We start from the raw sequence: 16,247 nt of genomic DNA, 5'->3' as shown, positions 1-16,247 counted from the left end.
AATTCTTTTTCTCAACAGCTGCTTCATTTTTTTATGCATAGGAAAAAATATGTGCAATTACTTCAAGTACAATCAAGTCATTTAACACGGCTTTGCCATCATTGTAGTTAAAGGATATTTTAAAAGAGAAAAAAAAATCTCAAAGCACAGGTCCTGCTGTGCAGCAAAGCAATCAAATTCCTTCATAATAACAGCCTGATGGGATTCAGCAATCCGAGGAATAATGAATAACGTCTCTAATCAGTAAACAGGAAAATGCTACAACAGTCACTGAGTAAAAATTGACTATCATCTGTTGATTCTCTTGATCGGCTTTTCAAACAATAAATAGAAATATAAGTGTCTCTTACAAAGAAAAATAACTTCATTTAGTTTGTTTGATTTTATCAGGCAGTGAGAAAATGATACATCATCTTAGACTGTCCGGCAGTATTTCCCAGTCAATAAAATGCACATATAAATTTTTTTTTATAATGCATGGCCAAATTTGCCCTATCACTTGAATATGTCAAGAAAACTGATTTTGCAGTTCGTTGATAAAATTGAAGATTGTATTTCTTTATTAGTTATTCTTTGTTCTTAATTCTCAATTACTTCTTCTTCAGTATTCATCTTATGAAGTTATTTGTATCTGAATATGAAGACTCTGTTTCAAAATAGTCCTCAAGTTTCCAATGCAGTGTCTCAAATGTTGGTCGTTCCTTAGGCTCTGCATTCCAGCACTCCAACATGATGTTGTAGAATTGCTGTGGACAGTTAGATGGCTGTGGAAGTCTATAGTTTTGTCCCAACAACTGGATTACTTGAGTACCTGTCATACCTGAAAAATATAACCAACAAAAGAGGGGGGCATGGATTAGACTCTTCAATTCACAGACACTTAAACTCTAAGTTACAAAGCAAATTGATTTCTTTGATAAAGCTGTGAGATCTACCATACCCTTTACAGGTTGCAGAGATTAAACGACACCCTGCAGCAAGTAATGTCTATAAGACTGCAATTCAGGAGCAAAGGAGAAGGAAGCAATAAACCACCTCATTAATGCAAATTATCACCATCAAATTTTATCTATCTAGCTCCCACAGGCACATGGTATGGTCAGCCTCATAACTCTGCCCTCTAAGTCTGGGCAAAGCAGTTAAAGTCACACCTAAGTAAGTGACCTGCAGCAGAAAGGCCCACTTCAGAATTAATTACTTACCACTATACGGCATTTTGCCATAAGTAATGATTTCATAAAGAAGGATTCCAAATGACCACACATCGGACTTAATGCTGAATTTATTAGTACGAATGGCTTCAGGTGCAGTCCACTTCACTGGCAGCTTTATTTCGTGTTTAGATTCATAGATGTCTTCATTATCTACCTGTTAATGCATTAAGGATTCAAGCCAATTTAAAGTGATTTTTTTTTTTGCTGCCCTCATTCATTTATAACCAGTTTCACATAAAACTTAGATGGAAAATACCAAAAAAATTAGCTTAGATCAATTGATAATTAGCATAGCAAATTCTGACTCTGACATTCAAGACAGAAACAATCTGTGGGAAGTCATCCATAAAATATTTGAGAACCTACTATGTACTAAGAATAATATTGGAAGGAACATCCTACTATGTGTAGAAGAATTCATACATAATGGGATTCTGACTTCCCATCTGCTGTTTACCAAATGGAAAAATGGAAGCAAAATAGGTCTGCTTTTTTTTTAAATTTAATTCTGGTATTTAAAAGTCAATGACTTTGATAACTACCAGTTTGCTAATATTAAAAAGTAGAATCCAAATGATTTAAATTAATATATCATCTCATTGGTCTCCTAATTAATTTACACAAAGAAAAGATGATGGTTTCATGAGTATCAACATGAGAATAATTTATTTGTTATGTTTTCTGGCCCAAATCCATATTTTTAGGATACAATATGGAAATTTAGAATTAAATTCAGAGATTAATACCTCATTCTATGTCTTTATCTTAGTGTTTTTTGAATGGATGTCACCCACTGAGTAGGGAGGAAGAATTAAAAAGCCAATAATTGGCCAGCATGGTGGTGCACACCTGTCATCCCAGTGGCTTGGGAGACTGAGGCAGGAGGATCATGAATTCAAAGCCAGCCTCAGCAACAATGAGGTGCTAAACAACTCAGTGAGACCCTGTCTCTAAATAAAATACAAAATAGGGCTGAGGATGTGGCTCAGTGGTTGAGTGCCCCTGAATTCAATCCCTGGTACCTCCCCCCTAAAAAAAAAAAAAAAAGCTATTAATTGCTCTAGAATTCTAGCAATAGGTAAATGAGTAGATAAAGTGAACAAAGGTGGGTAGGGTAACTGTACAAAGTGCCCTGGTTTTTATACAAGACAAATAGAAGCTACATTTACTGATTGAAAAATAGGTCATAAGTTCAACCAAAACAATGGCATCATTTTCAATTCAGTTGAGTATTTTTTTTTCCTCCTTGATGAAGAAATGGGAAGAAACAGGTAGTTTGTCTATAAGATCTTCAGCTACTTGAAATGATCTATGGACCACAGAACTTTGAAGAACGCTGCTTTAAATAATAGTGAATTTATTGGTCTATCAGTCTGTTTGACTTTTAACCTATTACAAAAGCTAATTAAAACAAAACTAAACTTACCTTAAAAACTCTTGCCAGTCCAAAATCCGCTACTTTGTAGATATTATGCTCACCAACAAGGACATTTCTGGCAGCCAGATCTCTGTGGATGTAGTTCTGGGACTCCAGATAGGCCATTCCAGAAGCAACCTGTGCAGCCATGTCTACCTGTTGAGGCAGATGGATTCTTAATCCAGCATCATCTAAGGAATAAGAGAAAATAAGAGATTTATTCTGGAAAGTATTTGAACTATTGAAGTGAATTCTGACAATTTTGATGAATAAGATATTGACAGAATTATGTGCCATGGTACTGATCTGCTAAGAAAGGAGCAAGGGTATCAAATAATCCAAAGATAGGAGTAAGTTTCTAAATGAGTCCAGTTACTGCCATTTTTTCAATACCACATTTCACCAATTTATCTCTTCATGGAAACTGTTGCTTGGGTACTTTCGGATTACTTTTAAACTTTACATAGTTTATTTTAGTCATTGAGCTTATAGTGGTCCTAATTTGCATGGCTGAACAAATGAAAAGTTCACATTTTTTTTCATAAGAGTTTTCTTAAAAACTGGTTCACTAATAAAAATGAAGAGTCTAGCAGTAGTTATAAAATGTGCATATTGCAAGTGGTGAACAGAAGGATTGTCAAGTTCAAAGACAGCATCAGCAACTTAGGAAGACCCTAAGCAGCTTAGTGAGACCCTGTATCTAAATAAAATATTTTTTTAAAAGGGCTGGGGATCTGGTTTAGTGGTTAAGTGCCCCTGAGTTCAACCTGCAATACTACACACACACACACACACACACACACACATATATATATATATATATATAAAAAACATTTGTATCTCTAAGTTTAATATGTATTTTTTAAATTTTGCTTTCTTAGTCTGTTGTTCCTAGAATAAGTTGCTCATCTCTCTAAGTACAAACATACCTTTAATGGGCAGCATTTCACCTATTGCTCATTCTGTAAAACTAAGTACAGGAAATTTAGGTAGTAGAGTCAGATTTATCATAAGTAAAAGAGGTCCATGCTATTTTATGATGTCTTTACAAAACAGAGTAAGTCAACTTATCTGCCATACTATTGATAGGTATCTTCAGATTTCGTTTTTTAAAGTTTCACATAAAAACAAATTATTATTATCCCTGTGTGACTAAGTAAAATACTATTACACAGAGTCCATTGGTCTTATGAACATGAGGTTTAAACACAAGTCCTGATTTGAGTGCTCACTAAAGCACAAGATTTAGGAAAACTGGCTTAAAGCTGTCAGACTTGAGATCATGGCTGGGCCTCATATTTCTCTATAACCGTAAGCAAACTGTTTAGCACCCCTGTACCTGAGTTTCCTAATCTGTATAATGGTAACAGTAACTCTTACAGTATTAATTTTTAAAATGAGAGTCAAAACAATTGAATACATGTACAGCACTTAAAACAGTACCTGGTATCTAGGAAAAACACAATAAATCCTAGCTCTTAATGTCATCATTGCTTCTAAGAAAAATGAAACATTTTGGGGACTTGTTAAGCTCAAGATATATATAAATTACCAATGTGAAAATGGCTGAAAGAAGATGAGTTTATGGGTCTAGAGTTCAGACAAGAACTCTCAGCTAAAGACATAGACTTAATGGTCATAGTTTGAGTGAGAGTTAAAACATGAAAAGTGGGTGAGGTCCTAGGAAGATATTGATTCATAAGAAACACCAATAATTGAGGGTGGCACAGGAAGCTAACCTGAAAAAAAGAAAATTGAGAAGAATCAGCCAGAATCATAAGAAAGGAGAATGTTTTAACAAATCAAAAATTTTGAGAAAGAAAATATGTCATCATAGTCAAGTTTCACAGATAAGTTCAGTAAGATAAGGACTAAGAGGCTTGTGTTAAATATAAGAATGAGGGAGTCATTGGTGAAGGGTTTTATTTGAGATCATGTGTAAGAGGCCAAAGGGTAACTTGAAGATGAGGACATACAGACAGACAGAAAGAAGAGATGGAAAATTTCAAAACCCTAGTCAAAAAGGGAAGGCAATAAGGATCTGGTAGAGGTAAATGTAATGTCATAGGAAAGCCATTATAGAATTCAGAAAAGTGGGAAGTTGTGATGGTTAAAGTATTCCAGGGTCTCTGGGGTGCTTGCTGGCTGTGTTCTAATTCTTGATTTGGACAGTAGCTGCATAGTTGCTTACTTGTGCATGTTATAATTACATGTCAAACTATGCTACATGATTTATGTACTTTCTATATAAATGCTATCTTTTCCGTTAAAAAAATGAGAGTCAAAGGAATTTTTAAATGAGAAAGACTTAAGCACAGCAGGTGTGTGTGTGTGTGTGTGTGTGTGTATAAAAGGCAGAAGCATATTTAAATTGGTTGTGAGGTAAAACTAACTGCTCACCTATCCTTTTGTCCTTTACTTTCTTTTATCCTGGGCACTAGCAGAAGACCACATTGCCCACCTCCCTTTGCAATTAAGTAGGGCCATGCCTAGTTCTGGGCAACACAGTGTGTTCAGAAATGATGGACATCACATATAGGACCTCACATAGAGGAACGAATTTCAAAATTTTAGGAAAGAGTCTAATTCCCTAAAAGAGTAGTCTAAGACCTATCAAAATTGTTATCTGTGTTTTGCCACTGAGAGTTTTGAATTGTGTATTACAACAGGTAACATTAATTATTCAGTCTGCAACAAAATGTAAACATAAAGATAAAACATAACTCTGTAAAAAGCATAATGGAAAAGCCTGGCTGCTGTGATGGTCAAAATAGCTATGCCTTTTGATATCACATCCACTCAAAAAAGAAACAATGACATTAAGAGAAGCTGGTGACTGACCATAAGCTATGTGGCAGGCAGCTTCTAAAATAGCTTGCAGTGATCCTGCCTCCTGGAATTCACACCTTTCCAAGAGTCCTTTCCATTGGACTGTTCTGGACCCAGTGACTCACATCTGGCAGAGACTACGGCAAGAGTAATGGGGTCTCCCAGGTTAACTTATATAAGACTGTGACTTCATCTTACTGGTGCTCTGAATTCCGTTGCTTTCTTGCTTGTTCACTTTAATGAAGCAAGTTGCCACGTTAGAAGCTACCCTCCATACCAAGGAGCATGGGCCACTCTCCAGCTAACAACCAGCAAGGAGCTGACTCCCTCAGTTCTGCAGCCATGAGGAACCAACTCCTCCTGACAATCATAAAAGTGTGTTTGGAAGGGAATCCACATCCACTAAGCCTTCCGATGACTGGGACACCTGCCAAAACCTTGCTGCAGCCTTATGAAACCCAGGGCTAGAACCTGGCTAAGCTGCTCCTGGATTTCTGACCACAGAAACTGTGAGATAATAAATGTTTGCTGCTTTAAGCATCTAATTGTTGGGGTACTGTGTCGTGTAGTAATGGACAACTAACACAGGTTGATGTTAGGAATGGCATCAGTGTTATGCATACAGTTAAGAGCAAGAACTATCAAACCAGGCTTCAACCTTGGAAAAGTCACCCAAGGTGTCTATTACTCAGTTTCTTCAATCGTAAAGTAGGGGTAATAATAATGATACTTAGTTCATAAAGTGGTTCAAAAATGAAATAAGTTAACACTTGTAAAGAACTTAGAAAAATGACTGCCACATCAACTGGTTCTTCCCTCTCTTTAACTCCTACAGTCCCCCGACCTGGTTCTCCATTACCTCTTTGGCCTTATCTTCAGCTTTGCCCTTGTTATTGCAATGTCACGACAGTGGCCTCTGTGATTCTTTCTACCCCACAGGCACACCTTTATGTTATCTCCAGCCCTTTGCACTTCAGATTTCTTTTGCCCATTTTTTATTTGTTTGTTTGTTTTTATTTGTTTGTTTGTTTTAACTTATCCACATGGTCACTTCTCATTTCCTGGAAGTCTTTACTCAGGTTATTCCATCTTGGTAAATCATTCACTGGTCAACTGTCAATTTTTGTTTGTTTGTTTCTGGGGTGTGAACTCAGGGATTCTCGACCACTGGAAAATATCCCGGCCCTATTTATTTATTTCCTTCCTTCCTTCCTTCCTTCCTTCCTTCCTTCCTTCCTTCCTTCCTTCCTTCCTTCCCCATAGGCCTCTCTCATTTGAGAGAAATTTATTACCAAAAAAAAATCAGCCAAGCTTGAGGACTACAAAGACTGGAATATAGAGAAATATGATTAGGAATATGTATGTTATTTCAAATATCAAATACAATACCTAATCCTATTACAGTGCATATAAAAAGGTTTTTACTGGAAAGTACAGTACTGGAAGAAATTGGGTAATACACATTTCCTATCCTGAAGAGCAGTGTCCTAGGGACTGCCTAAGTAAAGAGCAGAGCACATCTATACAACCAGACAGCAAAGCTGATGGAAATGTTCACAAACCTGTGAGAGTTTATATCTGCAAAAAAAAAAAAAAAATGCATCCTATTACTAAAGAGACTTTTACGTTAATGATACTTATCTTGATGAGCTATTTATGAATGGCAGATTCACTTTAAGACCTATCTATTAAATCTACAACTCTTTATTGGGAACAAGTATAAATTCACTGTTCCTCTTGACTGGTAGGTACTCTTACAAATGAACGCCTTGGTAATCTTGTCCCTGATGGCCTAATCCAGCAGATGGTAGGGTTTGCACTCAGCCTTGAGTACCACATCAACCACAGAAATCCTCAATGCCCAAGGAGTTTGCAGTATAGTTAACTGGATCTTTTCAAGCTGATACCAAGAATTGCAAAACTAGCTTGACTCTCAATCCCACTCTTACTATATTCAGAATGGTCTCAACTTATTTATTCAGTCAACACATAATAAGTGCACACCTTCTATGTGACACTCTGTTCTAGCACTACAACAACAACAAAATAAAAATTCTGCCCTTATGGAATTGCATTTAGAAATACTAAAGCCAGGTGAAATGGTACACACCTATAATACCAACAATTTGGGAAGCTGAGACAGGAGGATCACCTTAGCAAATAAGTGAGGCCCTAAGCACCTTAGCAAAACTCTGTCTCAAAATAAAAAATAAAAAGAGCTGGGGATGTGGCTCAGTGGTAAAAGTGCCTCTGTGTTCTAATCTCCAATACCAAAAAAAAAAAAAAATCTAAAATACTAAAAATAAGCTAAATAATGTCATGCAACATAAGATGATTAATAGCTAAGGAGAGAACACCAAAGAAGAATATGAAGAGGAAAACGAAGAAGGAATATGAAGAATCAGTAGGAGATTAAACTTTACAGTTTGACAAGTGAGCCAGGTACAGTGGTGTATCCTATAACCCCAGCAACTCGGGAAGCAGACATAGAAGAAGCACAAGTTCAAAGCCCGCCTCAGCAACTTAGCAAGACCCTGTCTCAAAAAATAAAATAATAAAAAAGGCTGGGGAAGTAGCTCAGTGGTAGAGCATTCCTGAGTTGACCAGTGAACAACTTACCAAGGTAGAATAACCTGAGTAAAGACTTTCAGGAAATGAGAAGTGACCATGTGGATAAATATTAAAAAAAAAAAAAATCTAGCAAAAAAACTCAAGTGCAAAGGGCTTGAGGTAAAATAAAAGTGTGCCTATGGAATAGAAAGAACCACAAAGGTCACTGTAGTGACACTTCAAGTACACGGGCAAAGTTGTAGATAAGGCCAAAGAGAAAGTTGTAGATAAGACCTGGAAAACCAGATCAGAAGGAGTTAAACAGAGGTAAGAACCAGTGGGAGTCTCAGAAGGTTTTAAGCTGAGGAAGAACAAACTCTGACTTATACTTCAACAAGATATCTCCAGCTGCTGTGTTAAGGAAAGACTAAAGAGGACAGGAAGCCAAAGAGGGAGACCAAGAGGGTGCAGAATCCAAAGTGGAGGCAATGATTGCTTGAACCTGAATGGGAACATTGAGAAAAGGGGAAAGACTGGGTATGTTTTCAAGGCCAGCCAATAGGATTTGTAGGTTTGTTAGGTAATGGGATGTAAGAAGCCAAAATGCCTCCCAGGTATTAGACCTGAGTGTTGTCATTGTCCAAGAAGGAATGAAACAAGGGTAGCAGATCACCGTGGAGAATCAGGTTTGGACATATCATTTTGAAACGTCTAATTGTCATTTGGAGTAGAAATTAGGGTTGCTCACAAACATTTTCCCCCTTTTTGCAAGGCACTTTAGTGGATTGTACTGCCTATTCCATTGGACTTGATTTGACCAAATGAAAAGGGTACAGAAGTGATAAAAGTTAAGAAGCTTTAAGAGCCAGGATGAGATTAGTCCCATCCCCTTTCCCTACCAAGGTGACCAAAGAGCTGAGCTACCAATCTATTTTACACACAAAGCACAAGTAAGGAAAAAACTATTGCTGTGCTGAGCCTCTGAGATTTGAGGACCGTGGCTGCAGTCTGGACACCTGCACTGTCCAGACTGATACAACATTCCAGCGGAGAGGGCATGAAGGCAGCTGGGTGTATTATTCTGAAGTTCCAAGGTAGGGATAAAATTTTAGGAACTGTTGATACATAAACATTCAAACAATGGCACTGGGTGAAGTTAACAAAGGAAGCCAAGTGCAATGGTGCACACCTGTAATCCCAGCTACTTAGGAGTCTGAGGCGAGAGGAATGGCAGGTTCAAGGCCAGCCTGTTCAAAGCATTGGCACCCTATCTCAAAATTTAAAAATAAATTAAAAATTGAAGAGATTAACAAAGGGATTAATGGTATTGCAAAATAATTCTGGAGAACTCCAGAATGTTGAGAGGTCTGGGAGAAAATCACTTATTGAGAAGAACCAATGAAGAGGAGGATAAGTGATCAGGTTAACTATCTTGGAAGCCAAATGGAGCAAGAGACTTGAATGCTCCTGATAGATTTGAATACCAGAAATTGACAATTAGATTAGTAATGTGCATGCTGTAAGGGCTCTTATAATATGCACATTGTAATATGCACTTTGTTAGATCTAGCCCAGGATCATTCTGTACTTTTTCCTGAATAAGGCAAAAGGAGTCAACAATTGAGGTTAGTCTTTCTGTGGTGGGTAGCATTCTAAGGGTGATAAATGTGATGATCTTTATGCAATAGGTAAGTATATTTTTGTTTTTAACAGAATTTATTATGTTACATATATTCTCCATTCTTTTGTTGTTGTTTTGAAATTTAGAATTATCAGCTTCACAAGTCACCCTGAAATCAGAGAACGCTCTTATCTTTCTGATATCTTTGTTCCATTATCCTCACCTCCTTTTGCCTCTATATAGCCTATCAATCTCGCTCTGACATTTCAAGAAATTACAGGAAAAGTCTGTTTTTCAAGCATGAATGATTCTCTCAGTATTTGATCTCAATTTCTTTGAATATCATATTTTAATGTGTATTATTTTATTGTTTATTAAATTATTCATTTGTAATAAACATCACAATTTCACAATGCCCTTAAGTCCTTTTTAACTGCAGAAAGCGGATGGAGGAATAAAGCTAATAGTATATTTTTGCTTTTTAGTCTGAAAATTCTAATGTTGCCTAGCAAAGAGGTCATTTTAAACACCAAGTACAATATTAGCAAATACTAGCAAAGACAAAAATGTCAGATACCTCTCTTGCTCTTTTCCCTGATGTTTCCCATGTTCCAGATTCTGTACCATAGAAAATATGGCTTACAGTGTTCAATTAGTGTAAAAAGTAGAGCATTATGCAAAAAATCCATTGATCAGTTTCCCACATTACATTTAAGCTCTCTGATGTGTCTATTGTGAACAATTTATTCTTCCACTACATAAATATTTTTCTCCCTTTGAGTCCGCAGAATATATCCTATTAAATAGTAGTTGAGCCATTCAATGTCACAACATTCATTCTTACAGATATACACATAGTAAATATCCTTTGGGTTAGACAAAGCTGGCTAAATTGACATTTATAGGACTAGCTAAACTAAATTCCTCCTTTTCTTTTTTCCTTTTATTGAGTCTTTAGCTTACTTTGGAGATATTCTTGCAGACTTCCATGTCTCATCAACTCTGTAATAATATAAATTGGATCTTCTAAAGTGCAAACAGCATAAAGCTGGATAAGCTTTGGATGTCTTAGACTCTTCATTATCTGTGCCTCCCTCAGGAAGTCATTTGGATCCATTGAACCTGAAACAAGAAAAGGAGGAAATCACTTTATGTTATTGAGGCATTCCTGTCCTCACAGCAGCCTGGTGGGAATCGCCGAGATTGCCTCCTGCCTCTCAGTAACAGAAGAGCATCAGTGTCACAAATCTTCAGAGTTATCAGAGGAGAGAATCAGTTCAGCCAGGGCAACCTAATTACTAGATGTGGTGTTGTATCAGGGATGTGCACTTTATATGTTATGACCCGTAGGTGAAAAACGGTTGATTTGGGCCCATGTGAAAAATGAAGAGCAAAGGAGAGACTGACAGTCTAATTGATAAAACATGGCAGGCATCTGAAGAGCACAAAGAGAAGACATCCTATCAACATGAACACTGGAGGACACTGAATGTCTAATTACTCCAGTCAGAGCTCTTTTTGGATCAAGAAAAGACGGATGGTTGCCCTGGCCTTGGTACCCACTGTGGGAACAGCTGAAAAACAACTCTAAAACAATGCTATTCTGCCAAATTTATATTCTTATTCCTGTAGGAACACAGGCTATGGGCCACATAGAAAACATTCAAGGGACATCCCCAAAAGATAGTGGCTTTTTTTTTCCACCAATTTTACATGTTTAATGTGAAAATAATACTCAACATTTTCTCCCATACCATTTGCTTCCACTACCACCAGAGCCTCAAAAGCTGGATCAAATGATTAGGGAGATGGCATTGAAGCATATTTTGAAAACTAATCTATAATTAAATTGTGTTTAGATGGTTCAACTCTGAGTCACCACGCAAGGTGCCCAGCAGTTAATGTCAGATAAAATCTAAGAGGAGGAAGGATATCTGGAGTTGACATTTCATCAGTAATTTTTAAATCTTTTTTTTCTTCTAGGCTGTGATGTTTCAGAAACATTACTGTAATTGAAGAAATACTGTCATTTCACATCTTAGTATTCACTGTAGATAGTGCAAATATCATTTCTACTGATGTCCAAAGAGACCATTCCATTTATCATCCTCTGAATGTCAGAGACTCTACAACTGACATTAGAACCTGGGTGTGGATAAGCTTTGACAATTCAAGGTAGCACTATGACTTGTTTGTTAATGTCAAGTTAAGAAGAGTTTCATATGACCTACATACAGGTTATTTCACATAAGCATTGAAACAGTCTACCTTTTAAGAGCCCAGAAGCTTAGGATCCAGATCCAATCAAAACTCTGGAACCTGGAAAAATCTTAGCTCTGTTACTGTTCCCTGTGCAATCTTAAGCAGGTTACCAAATCTCTCTGAACTTCAGTCTCTTCATCCACAAAGTACAGCTAGTAATCCTACTAATATCAGAAAATCATTATCAGGATAATAACAATGCCTGGAAAATGTGTACTCAAAGATTGCTGACCATTATATGTATCATTATTAACATGCACACTCATAGGAAAACCAAACAGACCAACTGTAAATATTTTTCATTGACTGAGGGGAAAAGAGGTAAGGTGTTAGAGAAGAAAAAAATGTTTTCTTCTATTTTCTTTTCCATTCCATTTTTTTCCTTTCTTTTTAGTTTTATCAATTCTAGTTCTGACATTAAGTTTAATCCACATAATCAAATAAGTTTAAAATTTGGAATCATAATAAAAAAATAACACTGGAAGGAAAAGAGACCTCTACACCAAAATAAAGTACTTTGTTCTTGGTTGGTATAACTAGTTTGTCTGGGATCAAATACGGATACCATATGACTGCCCCCCTCAAAATAAAATGATTCATGAAGGGTTCTGTGATAACAGAATTAGTATCATCACTCAGACTGTTTATGCAGGACACTTAAACCATGCCCAAGTCACACTATCTGCAAGAGCTGAAATCATGATATGCCAGGAGCCTCTGTAGGTAGAGAACTCAGGGAACTCCTTCATGGCTATGCTGGTAGAGCAACAGAGACCCAATCTCAACTCAGTAACGCAACATTAAATATTAATTTTTGCCTGTCATAGCTACTGCAGGAGTTGATTTCAGGCTCATCTTTATTGCATGGTAGTCTGCTAAGCAATAAATAGCTGCTAAGATTGATGAATGGCCCCAGTGAAGTGAAGACATTTAACCAATCACCAAAGCTGTTTGTTGCTATTACACTGTAAATCAATAATAATTATTCCTGTTGGAAAGAAAACTATTGTGCTTTTTTTTTACTATAAAAAATATGATTTTTTGTTCTCTTTTGACCTCCAGAAGGCCTTCCTTAGAAAGCAATGCTAGCAAGCATAGCTTGACGCTTTTCTTTCTTTTCCTTTTTTGGGGGTGGAGGGAGGGAGGAATGATTAGATTAACAATAAATTTAAAATTTATGTCTCAATAGTTCAACACGTTTAGGATTTAAAAGCACATATACATGATGACTGAAAATATTAGATGCTGAAATAGATTGTCCTCACCTGAGTGATGGCATCTGGCCCCTTAAAAGAGCCTCTCTGTTGTTTCCTCTGCCAGATGTTAATGCTAGAACTAAACTCCTGCACCAGTGAATCTACATTTCAGGGTGTGCATCTATCAGCAGCACCACAGAACCTAACATTTAATAAAAACTCACTGCATATACTTTATTCACATTTACTCAATCCTCATACAATCCTATAAAGTGGGGGCTATTTTAATTCACATGTCCAGATGAGGAGACTCAGAAAGGTTAAAAAATTATACAAGTTACAGAGGACAGAGCCAGGTTTACCTTTATGCTCTTAACTGATAACATCACAAGGTCCCAAACTTTTCAGTCCATGGCATCCTTAGTGCATCAGTAATATTTTTATAGTATGCCAGGTTAAAATGCATATTTAATAGTTCAATTACTAAACAACTAAGAAGTATCCATCCTAATAACTTAATAGCCATTTGAAAAATTAATACAGGTAAATTAAGAGGAAAAAAATAATATTTATTTCATTTTTAACCACAGTTATTTACTAAAGTGATATAAGTACTATACAACTTCTCAAAATCAAGTAAGAGTTCAAACAGAAGTTCTGGATCCTGGAAAAATCTCAGCTCTGTTACTCTTCCCTGTGCAATCTTGAGCAAGTTACCCAAATCTCTCTGACCTTCAGGTTCAGCTCTACCACCTTTATTTCCTGATCTGTGTCAATTTTTGTGTGTATCTTGCCAATATTGGTCCACAGTGATCATCAAAACTCCAGCTTCACAAAAATATGATGTCAGAAAAAGGAATGTAATGATCTAAATCTGAATCTACAAACTACCTAAAGGTAGCAATTTGTGTTGTTTTGAAAACGTTTACCTCAAAACTTTTAAATATCCCACAGACCCCTGAGAATTCACTGTGATGCCTCAATGTGCCTTAGCACAACAGTTTGGAAACAGTGCTATTACACACTCTGCCAGCCAGCAAATCCCAAGGGCTCAAGTTCTGCCACCAGGAAGCTTTCCAAATTTCTAAGAACTCTGGGCTCAGCAAGTAACAGAGGGCCCCCAGAAAACTCATCTAGCCTGTAGAGTTGGAACCCATATCTGTTTTGTAGAATAATGAAAATGCTTGTAAGGAAAAAAAGGAAGATTAACCTTTTGTTGCTGTTATTATTCTTTTCTATGTTATTAGAGGAAGATAGGAGACTGCCACAGTGATGTTGCACTTTTACAGAATGTCACTTCCATGGGGTCTGATATAATGGTGATAAGTCAAAAATCCCAGCTCTGCCATTTACTGTTTAATAATAATAATAATAATAATAATAATAATAATAATAATAATAAAATTTTTATTGGTTACCTACTATGAGCCAAGCATTATGCAAAGCATTTGTACTAGTGACCTAATTTAATCTTCATAATAACCCTGCTAGGTATATCTTATTATCCCCCATCACATAAATGATAAAACTGAGAGATAGAGTAGTTCAAAAATTTGCTCAAGATTTGAATACAAAGTCTTAGGAAAGTTATTTTTAATCTCTCTAAATTCTCTTATCCCACCCTTAAAAATGAGGGACTGTTCATTTTAGCATACTTCTTCTGCCTTCAAAAGGATAAGTGAAGATAGGAGAAGAAATACTTCCTGCAAGTTCAATTATGGGATTCTTTAGATGAACCATTTTATCTTTTAGTCATAGTCATTTGGCATCTAATAAAACAGTTATTCCCCGAATATCACCAAAGTTCCATCTGATTTTTCAGTAAGTTTTTACAGTCAGTGGGGTTTTTGTTTTGTTTTGTTTTTGTTTGTTGTTTTGTTTTGTTTGTTTTTGTTTTTTAACTAAGATAGAAATGAAAGGGAAGAAGGACAATAGAAGACTGAATCCTTTAGATAAGAAATGTGTTGTTGGAATCTTCATCTGAGAACCTTTTATGCTTAGCTAATCCAAGGAGCATGTTGGCCTTTATATTTTAAAGCTTGTCCACATGTTATGGTCACCTGGGGTGGCAAAACAGATGACAACACCTGTTTGCTGCCAGCACTGACTGTCCCATGACCTCTTGGGCATTTCACAGTGGCAAATTGAGCCCATAAAAATCCACGTATGCCATTTAATCTTTAATATTTTCACACCTGGTTTTAATGTCTTTACAGCCACTGGAGTAGTGTTGTTCCAGAGGCCTTCCCAAACTTCTCCAAACTGACCGGATCCCAATCGCTTCAGAAGCTGGACAGAGTTGCGGTCTATCTCCCACTGGTCCACGGTTTTATAGGACAAATCAAAAGGAGTTGGGACTTGTATCTGTTTTGCAGAATAATGAGAATATGTGTAAGAGAAAAAGGAAGATTAACATTCTGTTGTTCAAAATAATAGTGTAGGTACTTGTTGAGGGAAATATTACTTTTAAAAACAAAAACACTAGAAGTTACATTCTAATTCCTTGAAGATAGAAAACAATTGTAGGAGATTCTGCATTGTTAACTCTTTAGATTCATTCTCTCTCAGATCCTGCACTTTGATGTCCATCTGTAGCCAATACCATGCTCACACACAGGTCTGCAATGATGTTTCCGCCTCTCTGCTCAGCTAAACCCTCCCAATTTCAGCCTCCATTGGAGTTCCACTCATTCACAAGGCCTTCTCAAACTCTGGCTGTAGTATTAACTAGATATATTATACATTTCTGCAAAATATGTATTATATATTATATATTTTTGCAAAATAAAATCAATTCATTTTTGTTTAATTTGTTTGTTTGTTCATTCATTTAATAAATAAAATTTTTAAAGTAGGAACTATCTGCCCTTCAGCAAACAAAACAGGCAAGGCCCCTGCCATCTTAGAGTTCGTAGTAAAGATTTCCATCTGACACACTTTCTCTGTTGCAACTATTAAACTCACTGTAATGGCACAAAATCAGCCAACAATAGTAAATGAATGAGCATATCTCTTCCAATAAAACTCGTTTACAAAAATGAATATGAAACAGATAGTTTTCCTCTTCCTGCCTTAAGTAAACAAATGATAAATTTCTTTTTCCTGAACTGATATCACATGGCAAATACTTAAAAACAGTTTGAAAGCAGAAAGTAGTT

At 36.4% G+C, this 16,247-nt stretch overlaps 1 protein-coding gene across 1 annotated transcript in view; it reads right to left on the bottom strand.

The window, feature by feature from the left end:
- Nucleotides 1-608: 608 nt before the first annotated feature.
- Frk (fyn related Src family tyrosine kinase) overlaps nt 609-16,247 on the bottom strand; it is a 112,997-nt gene continuing 97,358 nt past the window's right edge. Inside the window, exons 4-8 of the mRNA XM_027928327.2 lie at nt 15,285-15,453; nt 10,595-10,753; nt 2,641-2,822; nt 1,203-1,368; nt 609-820 (exon numbers count right to left, since the gene is read on the bottom strand). Coding sequence (XP_027784128.1) covers nt 609-820; nt 1,203-1,368; nt 2,641-2,822; nt 10,595-10,753; nt 15,285-15,453 — 888 coding nt within the window. The remainder of the gene's footprint in view (nt 821-1,202; nt 1,369-2,640; nt 2,823-10,594; nt 10,754-15,284; nt 15,454-16,247) is intronic.

The sequence above is a fragment of the Marmota flaviventris genome, chromosome 6 (assembly GCF_047511675.1).
Source record: "Marmota flaviventris isolate mMarFla1 chromosome 6, mMarFla1.hap1, whole genome shotgun sequence".
Classification (NCBI taxonomy): Eukaryota; Metazoa; Chordata; class Mammalia; order Rodentia; family Sciuridae; genus Marmota; species Marmota flaviventris.
This window is presented reverse-complemented; position numbering and strand designations above follow the sequence as displayed.